Source organism: Euprymna scolopes, chromosome 8, assembly GCF_053919585.1.
Source record: "Euprymna scolopes isolate OS-2025 chromosome 8, ASM5391958v1, whole genome shotgun sequence".
In the NCBI taxonomy this organism is placed as follows: Eukaryota; Metazoa; Mollusca; class Cephalopoda; order Sepiida; family Sepiolidae; genus Euprymna; species Euprymna scolopes.
The window spans coordinates 24,723,015-24,748,900 of record NC_136489.1 but is presented as its reverse complement, the minus strand read 5'-3'; the positions used below and the strand labels follow the sequence as shown (position 1 = coordinate 24,748,900).

The window sequence follows — 25,886 nt, the reverse complement described above, 5'->3', positions numbered from 1 at the left end:
AAAGTTACCATCATGGCTAGGTAGATGATTTTTCCCTGAGGGTACAATGTATTCAGGTGCCCCACATGAATAAGGTCTTTACAGACAAACTTATCTTTAGTTGACCTTTGGCAACTAAATATTCTCGTTTACTAGTCAAATAGAAAAGTTACTAGCCAAACCGATATGATTTTTGGAATATGACATCTTCGTTTCATGACGAGTATGTACATCATAAAAAATTTTCTGTTTTTTTTTTTTATAAATGTAATTCTAAATATACAACAAACTTTATGTTGATACTTGAAAGTATAAACATTCTAATTTCTTCAGATATTTTTTTAAACAGCCTTCGTTAAAAAGAAAAAGAGTATATTGTTTTATTAAACTTTTATTGTTTAAATAATTTAACTTTGTTCGTTTTATGAAAAAAAAAAGTTGAAAAGATATTTTTCATTCAGTAGTGAGATTTGGATAATCGTTGGTGAAAGAAATACAATCGCCAAAAGATAAGCGTTTCATTATTTCTAGCTGCCACTTTAGAAAAATCACTTGCAAATGCGACTGTAGAGCTCTGTGAATGTTGGAATGGTAGCGCCTCAGATACCAGAATTCTAGGTCAAGGGATAGGCAGAGGAGCAGCTAATTAATAATAACTAATCTTTTAGGGATTACTTCAAACCCATTTTGGGATTTAGAAATCAGCCTAAGAAAATTTCCTGATACCAACAAAAAAAGATGGCCTCTCTCCTGCTTCTGTCACCGATGCCAAGTGAAGTTATAATCATCTGAAGATATATTGTAGAATACGAGAAAACTAAACATCCTAAACATTTTTAACATTTTAGAAGACAAGAAAATGAAACGTGGGTTTACTTTCAACAGACTTGTAATTCCAGATTCTCTTATTTTGTCCTTTAGTCCTCACATTCCATGAGTGATGTTTCTAACAAAGGGAGACGAATAGTTGTTTTCTAGGTCGAAATCTTCCAATACTTATTGTTAGCTTATTTTTTATTAAAAATAAAAATGTTTTAGCTCTTTACATCAAATGGCTTTATGCCTTGTCTGGAGCAATTTCCATAAAAAAACTTTATTAAGTCGTTTTCATAAATAAGACATAATAAAGAGAAGAGTGTTAGTAAAGGAATACAACCCAAAGTGTAATGGAATCGGTTGACCCCCCCCCCCGAGAGAAGTTGGGGGGGGGGGGATAGAAACACTATGGATAAATTAGCTGTGTCATCTCCTAGACGAAAAGAGTAAGAATATAGTTGGGGACTCCCTTTTATTATCTCTTGGTGTGTACTCAGTTTGTTAGGTAAACTAGAAAGGAAGTTAAATGCTTGCACCAATCAATGCTGAGCTTAAAAATCAAGCATAAATTCAAAATTGTAACGACTGTTCGTTAAAGTTGTGTTACTGCTGTTACATGTTGTTGTTACATGTTTTCGCCGTGTTCTGTGCATAAAAATGTTACAAGGTTTTTCTTCAAGGCAATAATTAATATGGCATTACTTGTATTTTCTTTTTCTTTTTCTTTTCTTTTTTTTTTTTACTCAGGATGTCAATGCATATCAAGGCCCAGCAAGCACTCTAGAATAAGGTTAAATGTTAGGTAGAAGGTGAGACAACAAGAAGAATCAGGTAGGGGTAGGTAATCTAAGAGAATGTCTTAATAGGAATTTATTAACATTAGATTTGAAGACCATACTATAGTCAGCCGGGAAACAAGCCCACGGTACTGTGTGTCACAGACAGACAGTTCTAGGAAAGAAACTTTGCTCATGGAATTTTTGTTTAATTTTGGGCATAGATAGAGAGTGAGGGAAGTTGGTGGCAGTTGTTGCAGCTAGACGAGTGTTTGTTGTGAACGTTCTACGAGAAGGGACCATAGATTGGAGCTCGGTCGAGCACCTATCATGTTTACAGTATTTGAACTGAACTGGGTTTTTTTTTATCTTAATCCTAACCTAACTCTAAACTAATCCTAGCCTAAGTTTTAGGTTTAGTTTGACAAAAGTCGATTTGGTTTGTTCCAAATTTTGTAGATGCATCCATTTAATATTATAATCTGAATTAAAAGAATTGTGTTCTACGTTGTGGTGTGAATAAAAGTTTTTTTTAATGTATGACTTACACATCTTTTGTAAGAAATGATGACAATTCTGAAATTAAACCACTTATTAAGGCCCAGCACTTATTGTATCGCACTGAAACAATGACATTATTATTTAGAAAGTCATTCTTAACAAGGAAGGAGAGGCTGTTTTGTAAGTATTTTTACAGTATTTGAACTGAACTGTTTGTTTTTTTTTAATCTTAATTTTAACCTAACTGTAAATTAATCCTAAACCTTAGTCTAAGTTTTAGGTTTAGTTTGGCAAAAGTCGATTTGGTTTGGTCCAAAATTTGTAGACGTGCCCATTTAATGTTATAATATGAATTAAAAGAATACGTTGTGGTGTCAATAAAAGATTTATAAAAAATATTTATGACTTACACATCTGTTGTAAGAAATGATGACAATTCCGAAATAAAAAGGAATATGATAAATAAGGAACTACTGATGGAAATGATGGCACCAGTGTAGGTGGGTTGGGTGAGATCTTTAGGAATTTTCCGATAAATATCAAATCTGGAAAAAGAAGAAAAGAAATAAAGATTCAGTTGTAAACATGTTTCGATTTCAAATCAGCTCAAATTTAAATGTATTTGCAATATTTGGAAGGGATTTTGGAGGACTATGGACAGAACCTCCCATTTGAAAATTCAAATATTTCAAATTTGCTTTGATCCATAGTCATTATACAATATTTCATCAATTTCAATTTTTTATTAAGACTCCTTAAGCTCAGGCATTAAATTTTAGACATGTTTTACAATGGTAATAATGTCATGAAATTTTTCAAAATTGTAATAAGGATTCTAGACACAAGTATTAATAGCAATTATAGCTTTTTTATTAATCTTTGTCAAAGAATATAAAATTAGTGCAAAATTATATATATCTTTTATTGGAATTCTTTGAGTTGAGTAATTTGTATATTTTATTTATTTGTGGATCGTTACCCTCATCCTCATAGTTGTTGTTATTTCACCATGTTTAGGCCAACTATTCTTTGGGGTCCATGGCACAGTGGATGGAGGCGTTGAGTCTCTACAATTCCAGATGAGCATTGTCTGAAAATAATGGTTTCAATCCTACCCAAAGCAGGCCAGAGGATTAGTTGGCCAAAACGTGTTAAGACAACAACAACTATGGAAGGCAGTAATTACTGAGAATACAGTTAAGAGACTCAGCATTCATATCCTGTCATGGTTAACCAGCTGAAGAAGGCCAGAGGAATAGTTGGCCGAAATGTGGTGAACCAACCCCAACTATAAATATGAGGATAACAGTCTGCAAATAAATAACGAATTATTGTGCAAAACTGTTTTGGTAATTATTTTTGCATGTTTTTTTTGTCTAAACTAGAGCTGCACAAAAGCGTGGTCACTTTGTACATCTTGGTGCTTAGTAAACCTATTAAGCAATTTGTTAATGGTACAGCTTTTGAACCAGATAAAAACTGACTGTTAGTGCTAGGTAAGTGTTTTAATGGCAATCCCTCCAGACAAGGCATGAAGCCACTTGATGTAAGAAGATGAAAAGAACAAAAAATGATTATCACAAAGATTGGAAATGCCTACTGGCCTTAGACTTGAAATGACAAAGGAAAACAGTTAACAGAAAGAGAGTTAAACAAGATTTCAATTCTTGGAAAGAAGCTACCGGAATAAGAAACTGTATTATAATGAGGTGTCAAAGCAGCGAAATGATGGAGATCATTTGACGAACGAGTCAAATCGTGGCCTTCGTTATAAAGATGGCCGGCCAGCTGAAAAAATGACGTCATCGCCGAGGTCCCAACAAGCAAGATATGTGGAACTCTTAGACTGTCAATAATGAACAGTAATTTTTACAGACAGCGTTACAAAACTTCAAAATTGGATTGAAATAAAGAAAGAACACGATGATTTATACTGAAACTCATCTAATATTAATAATAAAAAAATAATAAAACACAAGTTGTTTGTTTAAGTATTATAAGCAATTGAATATTTTGTTGTATTATAGATTTTAAAGATTAGAATGCGTTCTTTAATTACTTATAAATTACATTTTTAAAAAGTGAAGGAACACGATTTGATTTGTAGTAAACTTGAAGTTTATTTAATATAATTAAATGAAAATGTTATCAAAGGCAAGATAAGTTACTTTTCTACCAAACTGGACATATTTTTCGTGTTTTTATTCAATGTATTGTAACATGTTTATTCAGTTCGAAAACCATACAGTGTTTACCGATAGCAGTGTCAGAAATTTCGTGAAAATAGTGAATAATTCCACCCCATCTTTCCAAGCTTTAACTCCTCGAAAAATGTAATTCAAGCCCTAATTTTTTTTTTCAATTAAAGGAGCAAGGACCAAGGTTTTATTTAAAAAAACAAAACAAAAAAAACAATGTGCTTTTTTTTTTAAAAAAGGTTTTAAACTTCGGACTTTACAGGTAAATTTCTAAAAAAGGCATTTTTTTTTTTTTTGTTTTAAATTTGAATATATTATTTATTGACCTTTTCTCTTCAATTTGTGATATATAAAACTCCGACATAAATTAATTATTTACTTTTTAAGAGAAAGTTAAAAATGGGTGACACTTGGGGGGGGGCGTGAATTTAAAAAAAAACGTTTGTCTAAAATATTATATTCGGTTTATTGGAAAGAACATAAAATTTCACATTGACCCTGAAAATATCGTAAAAATAGAATCAATAGAAAAATTGATAGATTTTTAAAGTTTAAAAATTGAAAAATATTGAGTTCGGAAAATTCATTACTGTTTTTAAAAATACTATTAAAAAACCACCGAATATATATCAAGTTATGTCACGGTAACTTATATTGAGCAAATTTCTAAGAGTATTTTGTCTAGTTTATTATTTATTACACCTTTTTCCGAACTTACCGTGTTAAAGAGAGAGTCGGCCGCCATTTTAAATTTTCCAATACATCGGTAAACACTGTATGTTTTTCGAGCTGAATAAATATGTTACATTGAATAAAAACACAAAAAATATATCCAGTTTGGTAGAAAAGTAACTTATCTTGCCTTTGATAACATTTATTTGTTATATATTAGTTTTTTGACAACTTTTTCGAATCTATGTGTACAGTAATACAAACCCGGAAATTTCAAGATGGCGTCTGACTCCCTCTTTAACACGGTAAGTTTGGGAAAAGGTGTTATAAATAAAAAACTGGTTAAAATACTGTAAAAAACTCGCTCAATATATGTTACCGTGACATAGCTTGACATATATTTTTTCTAGTTTTTTATTTATAACACCTTGTTTTTGCAGCTGAATAAACATGTTACATTGAATAAAAACACGAAAAATATATCTAGTTTGGTAGAAAAGTAACTTATCTTGCCTTTGATAACATTTATTTGTCATATATTTGTTTTTTGACAACTTTTTCGAATCTGTGTACAGTAATACAAACCCGAAATGAACGCGCGTTTTTTTTTTTTTTACTTTTAAGTTTCATATATATATATATATATATATATATATATATATATATATATATATATATATATATATAGGTATTTTTAAATTTTATCTTTCTAGCTTTAAAAAAAAGTTTAAAAATGTTATCAGCCGGCATAATTTATTTTTAAATATTGAAAATTTCAGGAAAATTAATTTTTGCTAAATTTTTAAAACGTGTCAACAGCTTAAAAAAATCGTCTCTTCAAAAGAGTCGATGTTGTCTCGCATTTTCATTAGTTTTGTATGCTGTAAAAAAATTTTTTTTTAATATTAGCAATTTATTTGACGCTTCTTTTGAATGGTAAAAAACTTAGGATTATAATATTGAATTAAATTATAGTTACATCGTGTTAAATACAGGGGGGAGCACGTTAAAACTTACTTTGTTGAATGGAGATACCCACGAGTTACTACCGGTGTTTACCGGTGTAAAGAAACTAATGGACTACCCGTGATGACGTGAGCAGATTAAATTATTTTTGCCCACCGGCCATCTTGTCTTTTAAGACGGTCTTGGTCAAATACACTGGAACAACAGAAGCAGAGACAAGATCAGATAATTCTGAAGAAGATGCCATAATAGTATAAATAGAAAAGACTGACACTAGCAACATCACGTCTGTGCAAGAAAAGTTGCAGAAAAGAAGATACCTTTCTGTGCCTTATCAAGAGCCAATGAAATGGAACAGTTTCACCAGCTCAAATATGATGATAATGATAGGTCTGATAGTAAATTTGTACAATTCAAGGTTTGTTTAGGGTTAGCTTAAATTTAGGTTAGAGTTATTTTAAGGTAAGGATTTTAAAAAATAGTTCGGTTTAGTACCAGCAATTCCAGTTTCTCTTTGGAAAAAAAAAATGGGGGGGGGGAGATTTTGAAATTTAAAAATTCATCACAACAAAATTAAAAAATCAAAAATAATTCAAAGTTGGTACTGACAAAAACAAGAAAGTCATGGAAAATCATAAACTATTTACCGTCTGTGAAATGCGAGTAGATATTGTGATTTTAAAAACGACGGACAAGAGAAACAGCCGATTGAATAGGACATAATTCAATAATGATTAATTGAAAGTATGTGCAATGCATCACACAAATATAAAATAATGGAATAACAACAAATAGGATATATGTCTTTAAAGATATGCGTTAACTTCATACAACAACAAGAACTTATACAAAAATGATATGAGAAAATATTACAGTAAGACGGATCGGGCATTATTGGCAATATAGGTGGTAGCCTGTCTTTTTTTTTTTAGTTTTTTTTTTATCTGATAGCAACCGCTTCTCAAGGTCCAAAGGCCATCCAAGAATAAGGATTAATAGGTAAAGTTACGGTGAAAATTTGATAAGTTAATTAATTTTAGAAACGGTTCATTTAGAACCTGTTTACGTTAGACTTGAAAATGACCATGTTATAGTCAGCTGGAAAGCAGCTCTCTAGTGTTGTGTTCTACAGACAAACTTTGCTCATGGCATTTTCGCTTAGTTTTAAGCAAAGATAGAGTAAGGGAAATTGCTGATACTTGTAGCTAGTCGAGTGTTTGCCACAAAAGACTTATCGGGAAGGAACCATATGAGGGAAGCTCAGTCGAGCATCTGCCATGAAAATAACGATAGATCAGAGAGAGGCTTGCAAGGTCTCTTCTATGAGAAATAAAGCCTCCTGTTTTTTAATTAAAAAAGTTTTAAAAAACTATGAAAACGGGAGTGATACCATTATAACGAGCAACCTTTTGTACTCCGAAATTTATTTTTCTACGTCACCACCACTCTCAATAGACTTTTACCAGGAGTTCAATAACGCGTCTCTGCTTCTGATGCATGTACACGATAAGGGTTGCTGTCATAGCATCTCACACCATTAATATCATCAACAGAAATCTGAAACTTTCAAGCCATGAATGCATAAGTTCAGTTATCATAACAATGTAATTTACAATCCTCTCTAATCTATTCGGATGGAATAAAAACTATAGGAGGCATTATTTTTGGAACACCTTTTGTAGATACATTGATTTCAAATTTCTTGACTAAGAGTTGCTTCTGTATTTTCTTCATAAAATTCAACCGAGCCTATCCTGCCTTGACAGAGTACAAAATAGACTTCGTGGCTTAGTGGGGGATGCTCTTTTCTCTACCCTGCAACCTCTCTCCAACAGAAGAGACGTTCCGAGCCTATCCTTGTTTTATCGCTATTTCCATGGCAGGTGCTCGTCTGAACTCCAGTCTCTGGTCCCCCCTCGCCAATCTTTCACGAAAATCACCCGTCTAGCTGAATCAACTGTAAAAAATTTTCTCCACTCTTTATCTGTGCCTAAATCAAAACGTAGATTCCATGAACAAAGCTTCTTTCTTAGAACTGCACGCCTGTGGAACTCTGTTCCGTCTGCCTGCTTCCCATCTGACTACAACCTGGATGTCTTCAAGTCCAACGTTAACAAATTCCTAATGAACCGCCCCCTTAAGTAAACACTTCATTAAATCTCCACACTAACGTACTGTACTTGCAATAACTTTTATCCCTGAGTGGCTTCCGGGCCTTGATAAGTGATGACCACCGTGAAAAAAAAAAACAAAAAAAAACAACAAACAAATATTCGCTGATACAGGTTGAAAAAGATTTTTAAAATGTCGGTATTGAGAAAGTAAATAGAAAATGGTTGCGAAAAGTAAAATAATCCAGCGCCAAATAGAATAGAACATAATAATATAATCGAAAAAAATCTAGGGAAATTGCTCTATGGTAGAAAAACCCTACAAAGAAAAATTGGTACAACTATACTATAATAGCCAAATTCGAATTTTTTTATATTTAAATCCAAGGCAAACCAATGGTTTCTACTTAATTGTCATGTTACAGCAATAAACATATCCAAAAATTACGAAAAACGATAAAGTAGAGAAAATATTATCAAATAAGATATTTTTTAATGAAAATTAGCAAAAATAAAATGTTTGACTAAAAAGAACAATAGAGTTTCAAGGGGAAGAAATAGCATGTAACTATTATTAATTTTTTTTTTAAAAAGTTGTGCGTTAACATTTATTAATATGAGTTAATTGTTTTCTTTTAGCATAATTGAGTTGCTTCCCTTGTTATTATGTCACGTGTTCTCAAAACAATATGGCGTTTTTTATGATAAAGATCGAAAACTCGTGTTTCTTTTTAAATAATGCGGTAATATTTAAGTACTTCAGATATGCTAATTAAGTAGATATGAGTGCATTGAGCTGAAATTGACAAGAAAAATCAGTAAACACCATTGTTTTGTTTTTTAATTTTTTTTTTGGTTTTCTGAATTTCGCTATTATAGCGTAGTTCTGTTGTGAGTTGCATTGTTAGGAATAAACAGAAAAAAAAATTAAAAAGAGGAAATATATGACACATGTCGAGAGATAGGGAGAAGAAATTTTGTTTTTAACACAAGCAAAGGATTATGGTATATTTACAAACAAAGGGAGATAATAAGAAAAATAAGAGTTATTGGACTTCCAACAAATTACACCGAAAAATTATTTAAAAGCTAGTGTACTCATGCCAACAAAAATGTTTTTTCATTATTTGTCAACCTACTCACATCTTAAACAATACTCATACTTCCGTTGTCTTCTGCTGATGCTTGTGTTTGCTAATAAATATACTCAACTAGAAGAGTTATCCTGTATTGTTAGGGCAGGTCGATTTTGGAACCCCGGTGAGGCAATGGTGATGATAGTCGGGGTTTTACATAGAAAAGACCTACACGAAATATTTTTCTCAAAATCGTTATCTTTGCTTGAGGAAATGACTGTAAAAGTTAAAAAATTGAAGCGATTAAAAGTTTTTCGGTGAATTTTTAAGAATGTCCCGTCATCAAAACAATCCGTACTGTTAAGAAAATGGAATCATTATTTAAAATATATTTTAAACTACATTTTTAAATAAAATAAGTGAGGATAATGAATTAATAAAATAAATATTAAGTGTAAAGGCAAAATCATGTTTTTTTAAATAATAACGATCAAAGTTCGATTTTTCATTTCAGGAACTTTTTGGGGGTGGAAACATTTTAGATTTCACCGTCGCAAAACACGCTCATTATTGATATTGAAAATTAACGTTGTTTATTATTTAATTTGAAAACATTACGATTTATGCTTAATTATTTCGAAAGGAAAAACAAAAAAGACTTGTTTAGAATATATATTATTATATTTCAAGTTTCTGCAGTGAATTTAAACATATTCGTTTTATCTTTTTTTAATTTGTGTTTCTATTAGGTTGGTGCAAAAATAATGGCATTTTTTGACGTTCAAATGAACGTCAAAAACATTATTTTTGCACCAACCTAATATTTCACATCAAATTATACTTGAAATTTTTATTAAAATATGGTAATACTCCAGTTTTATATCAAAACACAAAAAAAAATAGTCCATACAATTTTATTCTACACATTCTTTACGAAACATAACTACATAAATTTTCAAGTTTTTCTAATTAATAAAAAATACTTTGCAGAAAATTAGTGTCAAATTTTAATTTCTTTTATTTTTAGGGAGTAATTGTTTTTAAGCAGTGTTTTTCTTCTAAAATTATAGTTTTAAAATCAGATAACCCACAAAGATTAATACGAGTAAATAAGGAAACTCCTTTAAAGGTTTTTCGTTATTTGTGCATCTATGTTATTGTGCTAAAATAACTTTGTTATTTAGACAGCCATTCTTAATATGGGAAGGAGGTTGTATTGTAACTATTCTGTACTTTCACCTAAACATGTAATAAACAAAAATATCATAAAAATCAAATTTAACTTGAAAATACTATTAAAAATAGCATAGTAACATAGATGCACAAGCACTGATTTTTCAAACTCTAAACACTAAACACTCGTTTAAAAAGTGCACAGCTACAGCAAGAATAAATCTCTTTAAGGATAAATTCATGTTATCGAAGGAGGAGCTAAAATCTGCTAAAAATGTCTAAACTAAACACTACTATGCCTCTGATTTGGTTTGGTCCTCTCTCTTCAATACATTTAATTCAACTCTACAAAGTTTTTCATTATTTCTTATAACTAGCACTTATTTTTTACGTATGAAACTGGAATATAGCCTAATACAGTTTCCTTCAGTTATAATCCATTTATTTATTTTACTTTTCAGATTAGAATGTCAGTAAAAGCACGACGTTCAGTTTTAACCCGTGGTTCACAAAATTTGCTGGTCCACCTTGTCATTTGGATGAAACAGCACCCCAACTTCACGACAAGTCATCCAGTTTAGTTATTTCCTCGAAAACAGTTATCCCCACTTAAAAAATAGTGCGATTTCTAAGTTAAATTGCCAAGGAAATAATTAGTATTCGGCAAGCAGTCAATCCACAATTGCCCTTGTTAAGTTAACATTATGTAGGACAGAAGGTCAATATATTTTGCTATAAGAGGGCCAAACAGATTGACAGGAAATCTTTTGCAGCAATCAAAGTGAAAAGAATGAAGGAACAGCTACACAGAGTATTTGATATATCTTCTTGTAGCTGTAAACTTTCTGTCTTGAAATCTGATGACTTTGCAGTAAAGTGCAAGACAGAAAATTGTCAAAAAGGCACATAGTCTGCACTTGTCCTCCTAACAAGGAGGTAAAATTAATTCTATAGATTCACCTGCAATTATGTTCCTTTTTTGTGGAAAATAAAATAATATATTGGTATTTATTATGTAATCTGGCTCTATTATTAAACATGCAAATTTTTGCAAATTGAAAAATTTGCATGTTTAATAATAGCTTAAATCAAGTTGTTATATTGTGTAATACATCTCCACATATCTTTTCGAATTGTGAAATTTAAAATACTTAGTTCCTAATTAGCTTTTTTTACAATTTTTGTTTAATTAATGCAGTAAAGGTTGAGATATTTTGCTAGTTGTGATTCATAATTAAAATTATAATTCATGTATTTATTTTTCTTTCAATGTATTTCATATAAATATATCAATTTTAATTGAATTTTTTATAAAAACAGTGAAATTTCAAAGTCAGTGTTGTGAAAAATGCTATGAAAATGAAGCATTTTTCAACATTTTTCTACACGATTTTTAAAATTAAATGCTCAATTTTCTGTTCAAGATGGGAATCTAATTTTTGGTATATGTTCTTATCACATCAAATCCTAACTATCATCACCAGTGCCATGTGGATTTTCTGAAAAAAGTTGCAAATCGACTTGCCCTACTGTATTGTCTGAGTTTGATGGGAATAACATGTCATGCAACAGTACAGTCAGGCATAACCTGTATGTGTACATTTATTTTTCCAAAGAGGATTTCTGTCCCCTTTAACCTACTTAAAATGTAGGGCCTGGGGTTTGAATTGCATCCCTCATACTGACGATTCCAGAAAAACGATGAGACATGCATGTGTTGATAAGAAATAAACACGCAATTTCCACAAAGTTACTCATGTTCAGCTAATGTCAATAATCAGAACAAACCTGCTTTTAGCTTATACAAATCTAAGCAGGCGACTTTTTCTTAATTTTTTTTTTTTTTTACAAAAGAGTCACCACTTATCAAGATCCGGAGGCCACTCAAGGATAAGGGGTAATAGGTATACATTAGTCTATGGGATTATAGTGTAGTAATCATAAGTAGTGGAAATTTTGTAAATTGGATTACTTAAGGGGACGGTTCATCAAGAACTTGTTTATGTTGGACTTGAAGACAACCATATTGTAGTCAGCTGGAAAGCAGGCAATTAGAAGAGAGTTCCACAGGCGTGCAGTTCTAAGAAAGAAGCTTTGTTTATGGAATCTATATTTAGGTTTAGGCACAGATAAAGAGTGCAGGAAATTATTGATAGTGGTTTTGGCTAGACAAGTGTTTTTTGTGAAAGTTTGGTGAGGGGGGGGACCATATATTGAAGCTCAGACAAGCACTTGTGATGAAAATAACGATAAAGCAGAGAGAGGCTTGGAAGAAATAAAAATTTAATTGTGCAGGTTAGGGTTAGAGTTAGTCAATTATAGATAAGTATATTATCTGATACTAAACGCAATGGCATTAGAGTTTTGCTTTAATATTTATGGGTTTAGGGTTAGTTTTAGGGATTCGATAAATATTTTAAAAATTGAGGAATGCTCATCCGGCCTTTTCCAGTTAATTCTGTTAGCCGTCGAGTGAGCTTGAGCCAACTTCATGAAAATCACAGATCATACAATGCATAAGTACCAAAATATTTATCACAATATTGTTTATAGCTCCTTCAACAGGATGGGCCTTTTAAGAAAATTAAAAAGAGGCTGACAATTAATTTGAAGTTCATGTGTTTATTTAGAATTACACCTATTTACAAAAACAAAATAGAGAAAAATATTTATGCTGTACGTACTCATCATATTTCAAAAAACATATAACTTGATCAAGTAGCTTGTTTATTTTTAGAAAATCAAATTTTATGCGATGAATCGGAGTAGCTGCTGGGCGTCATATTTTTTTTAGGATACTGACAAATAACAAGGGCAGACAACTCAAATTGACTACTCTTCCCTTCTTTTTAACCTCTTCAGAAGTAAGAGATGATCAATGGCTGCCAAAAATAATAAATCGCTAAAAATCGTAAAATTTGATTTCCTTAATAAAAAATACTTGAATTAATGTGATTTTTGGAATATAACATCTTTGTGCAGTGATGAGTATGAACACCATAAATATTTTACTCTTTTACTTCAATAGCTCCTTCAACAGGATGACCCTTTAAGAAAAGAGACTGACAATTAATTTGAAGTTCATGTGTTTATTTAGAATTACATGTTGGCAATCTATATAAGATAATAAGCCAATGAGTTGTGTGTGTGTGTGTGTGTGTGTGTGTGTGTGTGTGTGTGTGTGTGTGTGTGTGTGTGTGTGTGTGTGTGTGTGTTCATTCGTTAATATTTGTGTGCATGAGAGTGGAGAGAAACGTTGCACAGAGGAGGGAATCCAGGCACACCAGTCCATAAACTCGGTTCAACTGTGTTCCACTGGTTTATTGAAAGAAAATCTGATCCTTTTAAAGGATTTAGGTAGCTCCAGAAAGGCCCATTACAAATAAATTCAGTAATTTTTCTGATCGGTCCAAAATATGATTATTTTTTTAATTATTATTTAGAATAATGTATATGTGCAAACAATATGCAAACAAACGCGTTTATGCATTTTGATTTTGTACATCGATATGTAAGCATTGACGCTACAGTAAAACAAAGCAATCAAATCAAAAACTGTGAATAAATATTTGAAAATATAAAGAATCTCAAACATAAATGACTGGATTTGACAATTAATAACCTGAAATTGGTTGATATGCCATGAAACAAATAACAAAACCTTGGTCTAGTAAAGTTATTATCTGACTCTAACCCCATCTAAACCCGATATACTTCTTAACCACACACACACACACACACACACACGCACACACACACACATGCATATATATGTATTACTATAAACAAATTTACATGGTCACTACACTGGGCATGCTAATGTTTTAGACAACTAGTTAGTTAAAACCATTTATTGTCGCCTAAGGACCAATCATTTGTCAGAAACATTACAAAATGCCTTCAATAAGTTTCCAGGATTTTTTCGAATGGGCACTTTTATTGATAGTACACACATAAAACTCTAGTCCTCTTCGAAGTAATCTCCTTCAGCCACATTTGTTGTAAGGTTCCAACAACTTTTGGAAGGTGCCATGGAAGTCTTCTTGCATGAGCGTGTAAATGACCCGCATCACAACTTCTTTCATCTCCTTAATTGTCTCATAACGACAGCCTCTAAGGTTTTACTTGAGCTTAGGGAATAATCAAAAGTCAAATGGGGCAAAGTCTAGACTATAGGGGGGGGGAGGAACTGTCTTGATGCCTATCTTAGTCTGTCTTTCTTTCTGATCTTCTTGGGACAAACTTTGCACAAATCTTCCGCATCTTCAGTTCCTCATAAATAATTGTGTGTACAGTTCTCACACTGACATCAAACTGTGCACTTATTGTCTCTATAAGCACGCCACGGTCCTTTCCATGAAATTCTTTATTTGGGCAATCAACTCTGGTGCTCTGACTTCCTTACTCCTCCAACATTTCACATCATTTCTCATAGACTCCTTGCCTTCCTTGACTCTCTTATATCAGTCAAAAACTGATGTTCAATTCATGCAAAATGGTTCAAAAGCAGTCTGAAGCATTCCATGCGTTTCTGTGGCATTTTTCCAAGTTTAAAACGGAATTTTATTGCATATCGTTCTACTAAAGTGTCCTCACGTCTAGACTGCAGTTTTCAACGTCACCAGCAGTGAAAATCACGCTTTAGTAGGATGTATTCCAATTCCTGCTATAGCTGTCCATTTGAACCTGAAATGATAAAAATTGGTCAGTCCTCTCATAAGATGTATAGCAATAACGTACTGAAATTTCAAGAGTCTTTGACAATTTTAAATGCTTGTACAAGAAAAGCTTGGAAACTTATTTAAGGCACCTTGTAGCATGTTCAGTGTCCCGACCATGTAAATATGTTGATATAATTAAAAATACATGTTGCTATTCTTTCATTGAGCCCTCTTAATTATCTTTGTTAAATTCATTAGTTATCATTCTTGAATGCCTTTAATCTGGAATATATATATATATATTGATAACACATGTACTGTTAAAAATCACATGACTGTTAAAGCAAAAATCGAATGAAATGGTGTTTATTATCAGATCATATACTTATCTATTACTGATTATATAAAAACCAATAAGTTTGTTGCCAATGACATTTTTCGATTTATCGACTAGAAATCTTCATTCAAAACACAGACAGATTGCAACAAACACGCGTTAATGGGCCAAAGACAATGTTCTCTTCAACATAAATATAACAATGTTCTCTTCAACATAAATATGACAATGTTCTCTTCAACATAAATATGACAATGTTCCCTTAAACATAAATATGACAATGTTGTCTTCAAAATGAATATGACAATGTCCTCATCAACATAAATATGACAATGTTCTCTTCAACATAAATATAACAAAGTTATCTTCAAGATAAATATAACAATGTTCTATTCAATATAGATATAACAATGTTCTCTTCAATATAAATATAACAATGTTCTCTTCAACATAAATATAACAATGTTATCTTCAAAATAAATATAACAATGTTCTATTCAATATAGATATAACAATGTTCTATTCAATATAATATGACAATGTTCTCTTCAACATAAATATGACAATGTTCTCTTCAACATAAATATGACAATATTCTCTTCAACATAAATATGACAATGTTCTCTTCAACATAAATATTACAATGTTCTCTTCAACATAAATATGACAATGTTCTCTTCAATATAAATATGACAATGTTCTCTTCAACATAAATATGACAATGTTCTCTTCAATATAAATATGACAATGTTCTCTTCAACATAAATATGACAATGTTCTCTTCAACATAAATATTACAATGTTCTCTTCAACATAAATATGACAATGGTCTCTTCAACATAAATATGACAATGTTCTCTTCAACATAAATATGACATTGTTCTCATCAACATAAATATTACAATGTTCTCTTCAACATAAATATGACAATGGTCTCTTCAACATAAATATGACAATGTTCTCTTCAACATAAATATGACAATGTTCTCTTCAACATAAATATTACAATGTTCTCTTCAACATAAATATTACAATGTTCTCTTCAACATAAATATGACAATGTTCTCTTCAATATCAATATGACAATGTTCTCTTCAACATAAATATGACAATGTTCTCTTCAATATAAATATGACAATGTTCTCTTCAACATTAATATGACAATGTTCTCTTCAATATAAATATGACAATGTTCTCTTCAACATAAATATGACAATGGTCTCTTCAACATAAATATGACAATGTTCTCTTCAACATAAATATGACATTGTTCTCTTCAACATAAATATGACAATGTTATCTTCCACATAAATATGAAAATTTTCTCTTCAACAGAAATATGACAATATTCTCTTCAATATAAATATGACAATGTTCTTTCAACATAAATATGACAATGTCCTCTTCAACATAAATATGATAATATTCTCTTCAACATAAATATGACAATATTTTCTTCAACATAAATATAATAATGTTCTATTCAACATAAATATGAAAATTTTCTCTTCAACAGAAATATGACAATATTCTCTTCAATATAAATATGACAATGTTCTTTCAACATAAATATAACAATTTTATATTCAACATAAATATGACAATGTTGTCTTCAGCATAAATATGACAATGTTCTCTTCAACATAAATATAACAATGTTCTATTCAACATGAATATAATAATGTTCTATTCAACATAAATATGACAATGTTTTATTCAACATAAATATGACAATGTTCTGTTCAACATAAATATAACAATGTTTTATTCAACATAAATATGACAATGTTCTCTTCAACATAAATAAGAAAATGTTCTCTTCAACATAAATATATCAATGTTCTCTTCAACATAAATATGACAATGTTCTCTTCAACATAAATATGACAATGTTCTCTTCAACATAAATATGACAATGTTCTCTTCAACATAAATATGACAATGTTCTCATCAACATTAATATGACAATGTTCTCTTCAACATAAATATAACAATGTTATCTCCAACATAAATATAACAATGTTCTCTTCAACATTTATATGGCAATGTTCTCTTCAACATAAATATGACTGTGTTGTCTTCAATATAAATATGATAATGTTGTCTTCACCATAAATATGACAATGTTCTCTTCAACATAAATATGACAATATTCTCTTCAACATAAATATGACAATGTTCTCTTCAACATAAATATGACAATGTTCTCATCAACATAAATATTACTATGTTCTCCTCAACATAAATATGACAATTTTCTCTTCAACATAAATATGACAATTTTCTCTTCAACATAAATATGACAATATTCTCTTCAACATTGATATGACAATGTTCTCTTCAACATAAATATGACATTGTTCTCATCAACATAAATATGACAATGTTCTCTTCAACATAAATATGATAATATTCACTTCAACATAAAGATAACAATGTTCTCTTCAACATAAATATGACATTGTTCTCATCAACATAAATATGACAATGTTATCTCCAACATAAATATGACAATGTTATCTTCAACATAAATATGACAATGTTCTCTTCAACATAAATATAACAATGTTCTCATCAACATAAATATGACAATGTTCTCTTCAACATAAATATGAAAATATTCTCTTCAACATAAATATGACAATGTTCTCTTCAATATAAATATGACAATGTTCTCTTCAACATAAATATGACAATGGTCTCTTCAACATAAATATGACAATGTTATCTTCAACATAAATATGACAATGTTCTCTTCAACATAAATATAACAATGTTCTCATCAACATAAATATGACAATGTTCTCTTCAACATAAATATGAAAATATTCTCTTCAACATAAATATGACAATGTTCTCTTCAATATAAATATGACAATGTTCTCTTCAACATAAATATGACAATGGTCTCTTCAACATAAATATGAAAATATTCTCTTCAACATAAATATGACAATGTTCTCTTCAATATAAATATGACAATGTTCTCTTCAACATAAATATTACAATGGTCTCTTCAACATAAATATGACAATGTTCTCTTCAACATAAATATGACATTGTTCTCATCAACATAAATATGACAATGTTTTCTTCAACATAAATATTACAATGTTCGCTTCCACATAAATATGACAATGTTCTCTTCAATATAAATATTACAATGTTCTTATCAACATATGACTATGTTCTTATCAACATAAATATGACAATTTTCTCTTCAACATAAATATGACAATATCCTCTTCAACATAAAGATAACAATGTTCTCTTCAACATAAATATGACAATGTTTTATTCAACATAAATATGACAATGTTTTATTCAACATAAATATAATAATGTTTTATTCAACATAAATATGACAATGTTCTCTTCAACATAAATAAGACAATGTTCTCTTCAACATAAATATATCAATGTTCTCTTCAACATAAATATGACAATGTTCTCTTCAACATTAATATGACAATGTTCTCTTCAACATAAATATGACAATGTTCTCTTCAACATAAATATGACAATGTTCTCTTCAACATTAATATGACAATGTTCTCTTCAACATAAATATGACAATGTTCTCTTCAACATAAATATGACAATGTCCTCTTCAACATAAATATGATAATATTCTCTTCAACATAAATATGACAATATTTTCTTCAGCATAAATATTACATTGTTCTCATCAACATAATATGACAATGTTATCTTCAACATAAATATGACAATGTTATCTTCAACATAAATATGACAATATTCTCTTCAACATAAATATAGCAATGTTCTCTTCAACATAAATATGACATTGTTCTCATCAACATAAATATGAAAATTTTCTCTTCAACAGAAATATGACAATATTCTCTTCAATATAAATATGACAATGTTTTATTCAATATAAATATGACAATGTTCTCATCAACATAAATATAATAATGTTCTATTCAACATAAATATAGCAATGTTCTCTTCAACATAAATATGACATTGTTCTCAACAACATAAATATGAAAATTTTCTCTTCAACAGAAATATGACAATATTCTCTTCAATATAAATATAACAATGTTCTCTTCAACATAAATATGACAATGTTCTATTCAACATAAATATAATAATGTTCTATTCAACATAAATATAACAATGTTTTATTCAACATAAATATGACAATGTTCTGTTCAACATAAATATAACAATGTTCTCTTCAACATAAATATAACAATGTTCTCATCAACATTAATATGACAATATTCTCATCAACATAAATATGACAATGTTCTCTTCAATATAAATATGACAATGTTCTCTGCCACATTAATATAACAATGTTCTATTCAACATGAATATAACAATGTTCTCATCAACATTAATATGAAAATATTCTCATCAACATAAATATAACAATGTTCTCTTCAACATAAATAAGACAATGTTCTCTTCAACATAAATATGACAATGTTCTCTTCAACATAAATATGACAATGTTCTCTTCAACATTAATATGACAATGTTCTCTTCAACATAAATATGACAATGTTCTCTTCAACATAAATATGACAAGTCAAAGAAAATACTTTGTTTTCAAACAAAAGACGCATAGTACTTCTTATACAGATGCATAGACGAAAAAGAATTCTAAATTAAATACAACAGACCGACATTCACATAAAAATCACAAACACATTTTAAGGAGAGTTCGTGTGAAGACGAGCATTAATTTCAATCAATATTTTTTATCATGAACAAAACTATATATTTTAGCCTGTGGTAGTCAGTCTTCTATCTTAAGAGATAATGATATGTGCCTTGGTGTTTAATCAGATTGACGACACCACGCTCTATTACAGACATGAGTGGAAAACGAATGAACACATATCCAAGACAATGTCGGAAACCCTAGAGGAAAATCAAAACACGGATTCCATGAAAAAAGCTTCTTTCTTAGAACTGCACGCCTGTGGAACTCTGTTCCGTCTGCCTGCTTCCCACCGGACTAAAATTTGGATGTTTTCAAGTCCAATGTTAACAAATTCCTAATGAACCGCCCCCTTAAATAAACACTTCATCAAATCTCCACACTAACGTAATGTACTTGCAATAACCCTTATCCCTGAGTGGCTTCCGAGCCTTGATAAGTGGTGATCACTGTGTAAAAAAAAAAAAGGAAAACGTGCAATCGGTAGTGGAATGTGGACAAAAATGGATGGTCACATTTAATGCTGCCTAGACTGAGCTTCTTTCCTTTAATAACTACAAGAAACCTTCTAAACCACGTATAACCATGGCTAATGCTACATTACCGGAAAGTACTTCAAACTCCTCGACTTAATGTTCACAAGGAACATGAGTTGAAACAGATACAATAAGGACATTGCTAAGGCTGCTGCAAAGAATGTGGGCTCTCTCTGCCCTTCTAGAAAGTTACTTACGTCTGAGAGTATCCTGTTTTACAAGTATTTTAATGGTAGGTGCTCTGGTGAACTACAAACCTTTGTCGTCCCTGTACGTAAATATCTCGACAAACCTGACAACTAGCAAAATCCCACCCCTACATAGTAGAAATCCTCAGATGTAAAAAAGCCTTCTATTCTAATAGTCTCTTTTATTGGATTGCTAGACTTTGGAATCCTGGGCTCCTGCTTCCATGACTGTACTGACATGCAGAAGTTCAAATGTAATGTAAACAGACACCTTGATCCTGAACTCCCTACATAGTATCCCTGCAAATTATGCCTCAGATAGTATCTTCCTACGTCAAAGTGGCATTGTGCCTTGTTTGGGGTGAAAATGAAAAAAAAAAAAATCATGGCCGGACAAAGACAGTGCCACATGTTCGACACGACAGTCTTGTTAAGCACATTGGAGTATGAGAAACTTTAGAACAAGAGATAAGGTATTATTTTGGAAGTACCTGTTAATAAATGTCTTGTTTTAATTGAAAAAAAGTGAGTTGAATTTCTTTTTTATTTGTTTCCTTGCGACTGTCTGCATGCAACGTGTGGGTTCCGAGTGTTGATATGTAACAACTATGTTACAGTATGTGTCATTCACATGTGGAGTTGAATGAAACGACACTTTCGTAAGTTTCATATAAATATTATCTAATTGCTTTAATGCGGTCGATCTAGAAAACAACAATTCTTCCTACTTTGGCTGAAACATTGAATGTGAAGACTAACACACGAAATTTGAAATAGATTATAATTATTAAAATACAAAATTTGAGACATATTATTAATTATTGCTTCTTTCTATCTTGTTTTCTAGTCGTTACATTCCATGATGTTTCTAAAAAAAAAAAATAATAAATTGCCATGTCTTGAGTGAGTAGTATATAAATAATTTTAATCCCCTTATTGTTTTCAATTCATTTCCCTCGTTGACGTTTACATTAGAGTGTTCCTATTTACAATGCCTCCCAACGAGACAGAGTTAGACATCAGGGTTTGTTTTTAACGTGGAGAAAGGGAACAAAATTTAAAAATCGTCTCAGTCGTGAAAGATTTCTCCTCCACTGAGAGAGAATAAGAAATTAAAGTGCAGATACTACACTTTGATCTTGTTGAAAATTGTTTACATTAGAGTGTTTATTTAGGTTTGATAAGTTTAATTTCGCCTGCGCGTGTGTGTGTGTGTGTGTGTGGATGTGCGTGTGTGTGCGTGCGTGCGTGTGCGTGTGCGTGTGTGTGTGTGTGTGTGATTCGAATCATACTAGACCATTAGGATTCTACTGAATGGATTTCGCGTGTGGAAACCTCCCTACTAATTTAAAGACTTAACAGAACGACGAGTCAGAACATTCACAGGTCATCAAACGGATGAACACGTCTCTAAAAGCCTTCCAGATCCTAGCTACAATCACTATCAACAGTTTCCCACTTTTCTTTTTACGGTAAAAAAAGTGGATAAAGATTTGACCGTTGACATTTGAGCTACTATGTTTATTTTTCACACACACACACACATATTCGGTGGCCAAATGGATTAAGTCCTTGCTAATGGAGTCAAAGATGTTACCAGGTTCGAATCTATCAACCAGTGTTAATCGTGACACCCTGCACTGATGATTCCCGAAAGGATGAAACACTAGTGTCTGTAGATATTTAATAATTATTATGAGCACTTTCCGTTGAAATCAAAAGTCAGTCAATTTCGCTTTCATGCATAGATCACCGTGTAATGATTAGATCACTCTGACAGACGTAAAAAAGCATTTAAAAAAGAAATGTTTAAATTTCAACAATATTTCTCGTGGGTGATGGTAGCCAAATGGATTAGGTCCTTGCTAATAAAGTCAGACATGGCTTATTGTTGCGAGGTTCGAATGCACTGATGATTCCTAAAAGGATGAAACACTAGTGTCTGTAGGTATCTAATAATTATTATAGTAAATAATTATATCTATATATGTGTGTGTGTGTGTGTATGTGTGTGTGTGTGTGTGTGTACATTTCCCTACCAAATAACTCTGTCAATTTTTGGTCAAGACACTCGAGATTTAACATAAGGAGTATTGAGATTTGTGAAAATCTTTGTAATCGGTTTTCGGCCAGAAATTTGGCTGTCAAGGGGTCAAAGTTCAACGATTTGACCTTTGAAGACTCTACCAAACTCCTCCACCAATTTTGGATCTAAACACTTGAAATTTTAAATGTAGGTTACTTGGACATGGATCAAACTTTTTAATTTGATTTGAGCCCAAAGCAATAAATGTTAAGGGGTCAAAATTGGGGTCAAAGTTAAAAATAATTTGACCACTGCGGTCTCTACTAAATTACTCAGACATTTCTGGTCTAAACATTTTAAATTTTACATAAAGGGTAATCTGAGATAGGGCAAGCTTTTTAACTGGTTTGGGTCAAAAACTTGAGTTGGCAAGGGGTCAAAGTTCAAAAGATTTGAATTTTGCGGTGTCTAGCAAACTACTCAGCCAATTTTGGTCTAAACATTTGAAATTTATACATAACGGTATTCAGACATGCATTTTAATCAGTTTTGGTGCGAAAATTTGACTGCCAAATGGTCAAAGTTGAAAGAGTGGCCCATTGCAGATGCTACCAAATTCTTCTGCCAATTTTGGGTCTAAAGACTTGAAATTTTAAATCTAGGCAACTTGAACATGGGTAAAACTTTTTTATTTTATTTGAGACCAAAATAATAAATGTTAGGGGGTTAAAATTTGGTTCAAAGTTGAAAAAAAAAAAATGACCTCTGCGGTCTCTACTAAATTACTCAAACAAATTTTGGTCAAAACATTTGAAATCGTACACGAAGTGTATTCACACGTAAGGCAAGTTATGAACAGTACATAGGGCCTGAGCAAAGCCGGGTTGAACTGCTATAATCATGTGTCTACATAAAATGTTAAGGAAACATATATTTCGTATCGATTTTCAGCTTCAACAGTGCTCAATACGTTAGCATGCCTAGATAATAAGTTATGAAAATATCTGGCAATTTAGCAACAGATTTTAGCCTAGAGATTCTTTACAAGGATGAAACGTGCAAGATTCTGTGTAACTTGATTGCTATATATTTTATAACTTAACACACACACACACACACACACACACACACACATATATATATATATATAAGAGATTGAATTTAAACTCTAAATTAAAATTTACAACAAATTTATTATTCAATAAGGATCTTTTTCATCTGGTTAGGATTGTCATCTAAATATAAATATACTTGCCTTAATTTACAGAATGATTCTGTTTGTAAACTGAGAAAACAAACATTTTTGAATTAATATATTTGGGCGATCGGGTTACGATCCTGGCTTGAGGTAGTTGCTAGTCTAGCCACACTGATGAGCTGTGAAACAACAAAACAGTACTGTACGTGCTTGACTATATATATATATATATATATATATATATATATATATATATATATATATTATCTCCGCAATCATCTATTGAATCCTTACTGTATTCATATAAAGTGCTCAATAATAAACAAGTCAGTATATTTATTTATTAAAAAACTTATTTTTATACGAACTTCTGCAGACATATTTCAGTTCTAACTGAAAACCAATTGACATTTCTCCAACTACTATTTAACATAGATGCAAAAATGCAAACTTTTGTGATGGAAATCAATATATAGAAATAGTAAGGACATTGTATTAAAGAAAAGAACCAATTCTATTGTATATATTATCAAATAACGCCATTGTCTTGTATTGATCAGACGACTTTTAATGAATGCAATACAACTAAACGGCTTTCTCTTTTGTCAATCACACACATCTATCGATCAACTGCTACGAATTGTCATGAAGAAAGCGATAGATTACATAAAAACCCCATCGATCATCCTGCCTCGAGACCGGCTTTGAATCATAGTAGGTGATGCACTTTTTTCTTCCCTGCAGCCTCTTTTCCACAGAAGAGACGTTGCGAGGCTGTCTCTGATCTATCATTATTTTCCTGGCAAGTGCTCATTTGAACTCCAATCTATGGTCCCCACTTACCAAAGTTTCACAAAAAACACTCAACTAATTACAACCATTAGCAACAGTTTCCCCCATTCTGTATGTGTGCCTAAATCTAACTCCAGATTCGATGAATACAGCTTCTTTCCTAAAACTATGCATCTGTTTCATTAGCTTGCTTTCCGGCCAACTACAATATGGTAGCCTTCAAGTCTAATGTAAACAAGTACTTGTTAAACACTCCTTTCAAATAAGTAAATTGTACTCAACTTACACTATTAACAATTACTACACTACCACATTATTTCATTAACCTGTATCCTCAAGTGGCTTTCGGGCCTTGAAAAGTGGTGACTCCCTTGTTAAAAGAAAAAAATCTATGTTCAAGTCATAAGATTGTATCCAAAATAAACTAGCAAGGAAACCTGACGATCATATAAGACGTCAAAGCGATCGTCTTATATGATTGTCTTATATGATCGTCTTATATGATCGTCTTATATGATCGTCTTATATGATTGTCTTATATGATCGTCTTATATGATCGTCTTATATGATTGTCTTATATGATCGTCTTATATGATCGTCTTATATGATCGTCTTATATGATTGTCTTATATGATCGTCTTATATGATCGTCTTATATGATCGTCTTATATGATTGTCTTATATGATCGTCTTATATGATTGTCTTCTCAAATGTGCTTTCTCCTTTTTATCATCTTGTTTTTCCTTACGATAACATCATTTTGCTCACGACTCAGTATTTACATATAACCGTCTACGCTATGTTATATTTCTTTAATATGCTCATAACACCATATTACTTTGCATCAGAATATTCGGACTATTGTTCTATTCTTGAATCTTGTTTTCACAACGTTTCAGATAAAGTAACCTCCGATCTTCTTCAGGTGTATTTTATCAAACTCAGGAATCTTTCTGTTGAACTCAGGCATGTGTAGGAAATTTTTAACAGAACTCTTCATTTAATTTATAGAATAGCATGCTCGTGTTCCATCAGCCATAACTGGGTAGAAGGCTTAAGTAATTTGCTATTGTATTTTTGTATTGCCTGCACTGAGGATTGAACCAAGAAGTTCTGTTCAAAATTCTTGCCGATTTCTGAGTTTGACAAAAAGATTCCCGAGTGCAACAAGATACACCTG

The 25,886-nt window shown here is 31.3% G+C and overlaps 1 protein-coding gene across 3 annotated transcripts in view; it reads right to left on the bottom strand.

Annotated features, from left to right (window-relative positions):
• LOC145283515 (endoplasmic reticulum-Golgi intermediate compartment protein 1-like) overlaps positions 1-25,886 on the bottom strand; it is a 346,880-nt gene that overhangs the window by 276,017 nt on the left and 44,977 nt on the right. The window contains exons 1-2 of one of the 3 annotated variants that reach the window (XM_080132351.1): positions 6,556-6,665; positions 2,483-2,617 (exon numbers count right to left, since the gene is read on the bottom strand). The exons of 1 other annotated variant lie outside the window; for it this stretch is intronic. In XM_080132351.1, coding sequence (XP_079988477.1) covers positions 2,483-2,617; positions 6,556-6,629 — 209 coding nt within the window. In that variant the 5' untranslated portion in view covers positions 6,630-6,665. Of the gene's footprint in view, positions 1-2,482; positions 2,618-6,555; positions 6,666-25,886 lie in introns of those variants that run through there. One more of the 3 variants, XM_080132352.1, reaches the window with a different exon arrangement.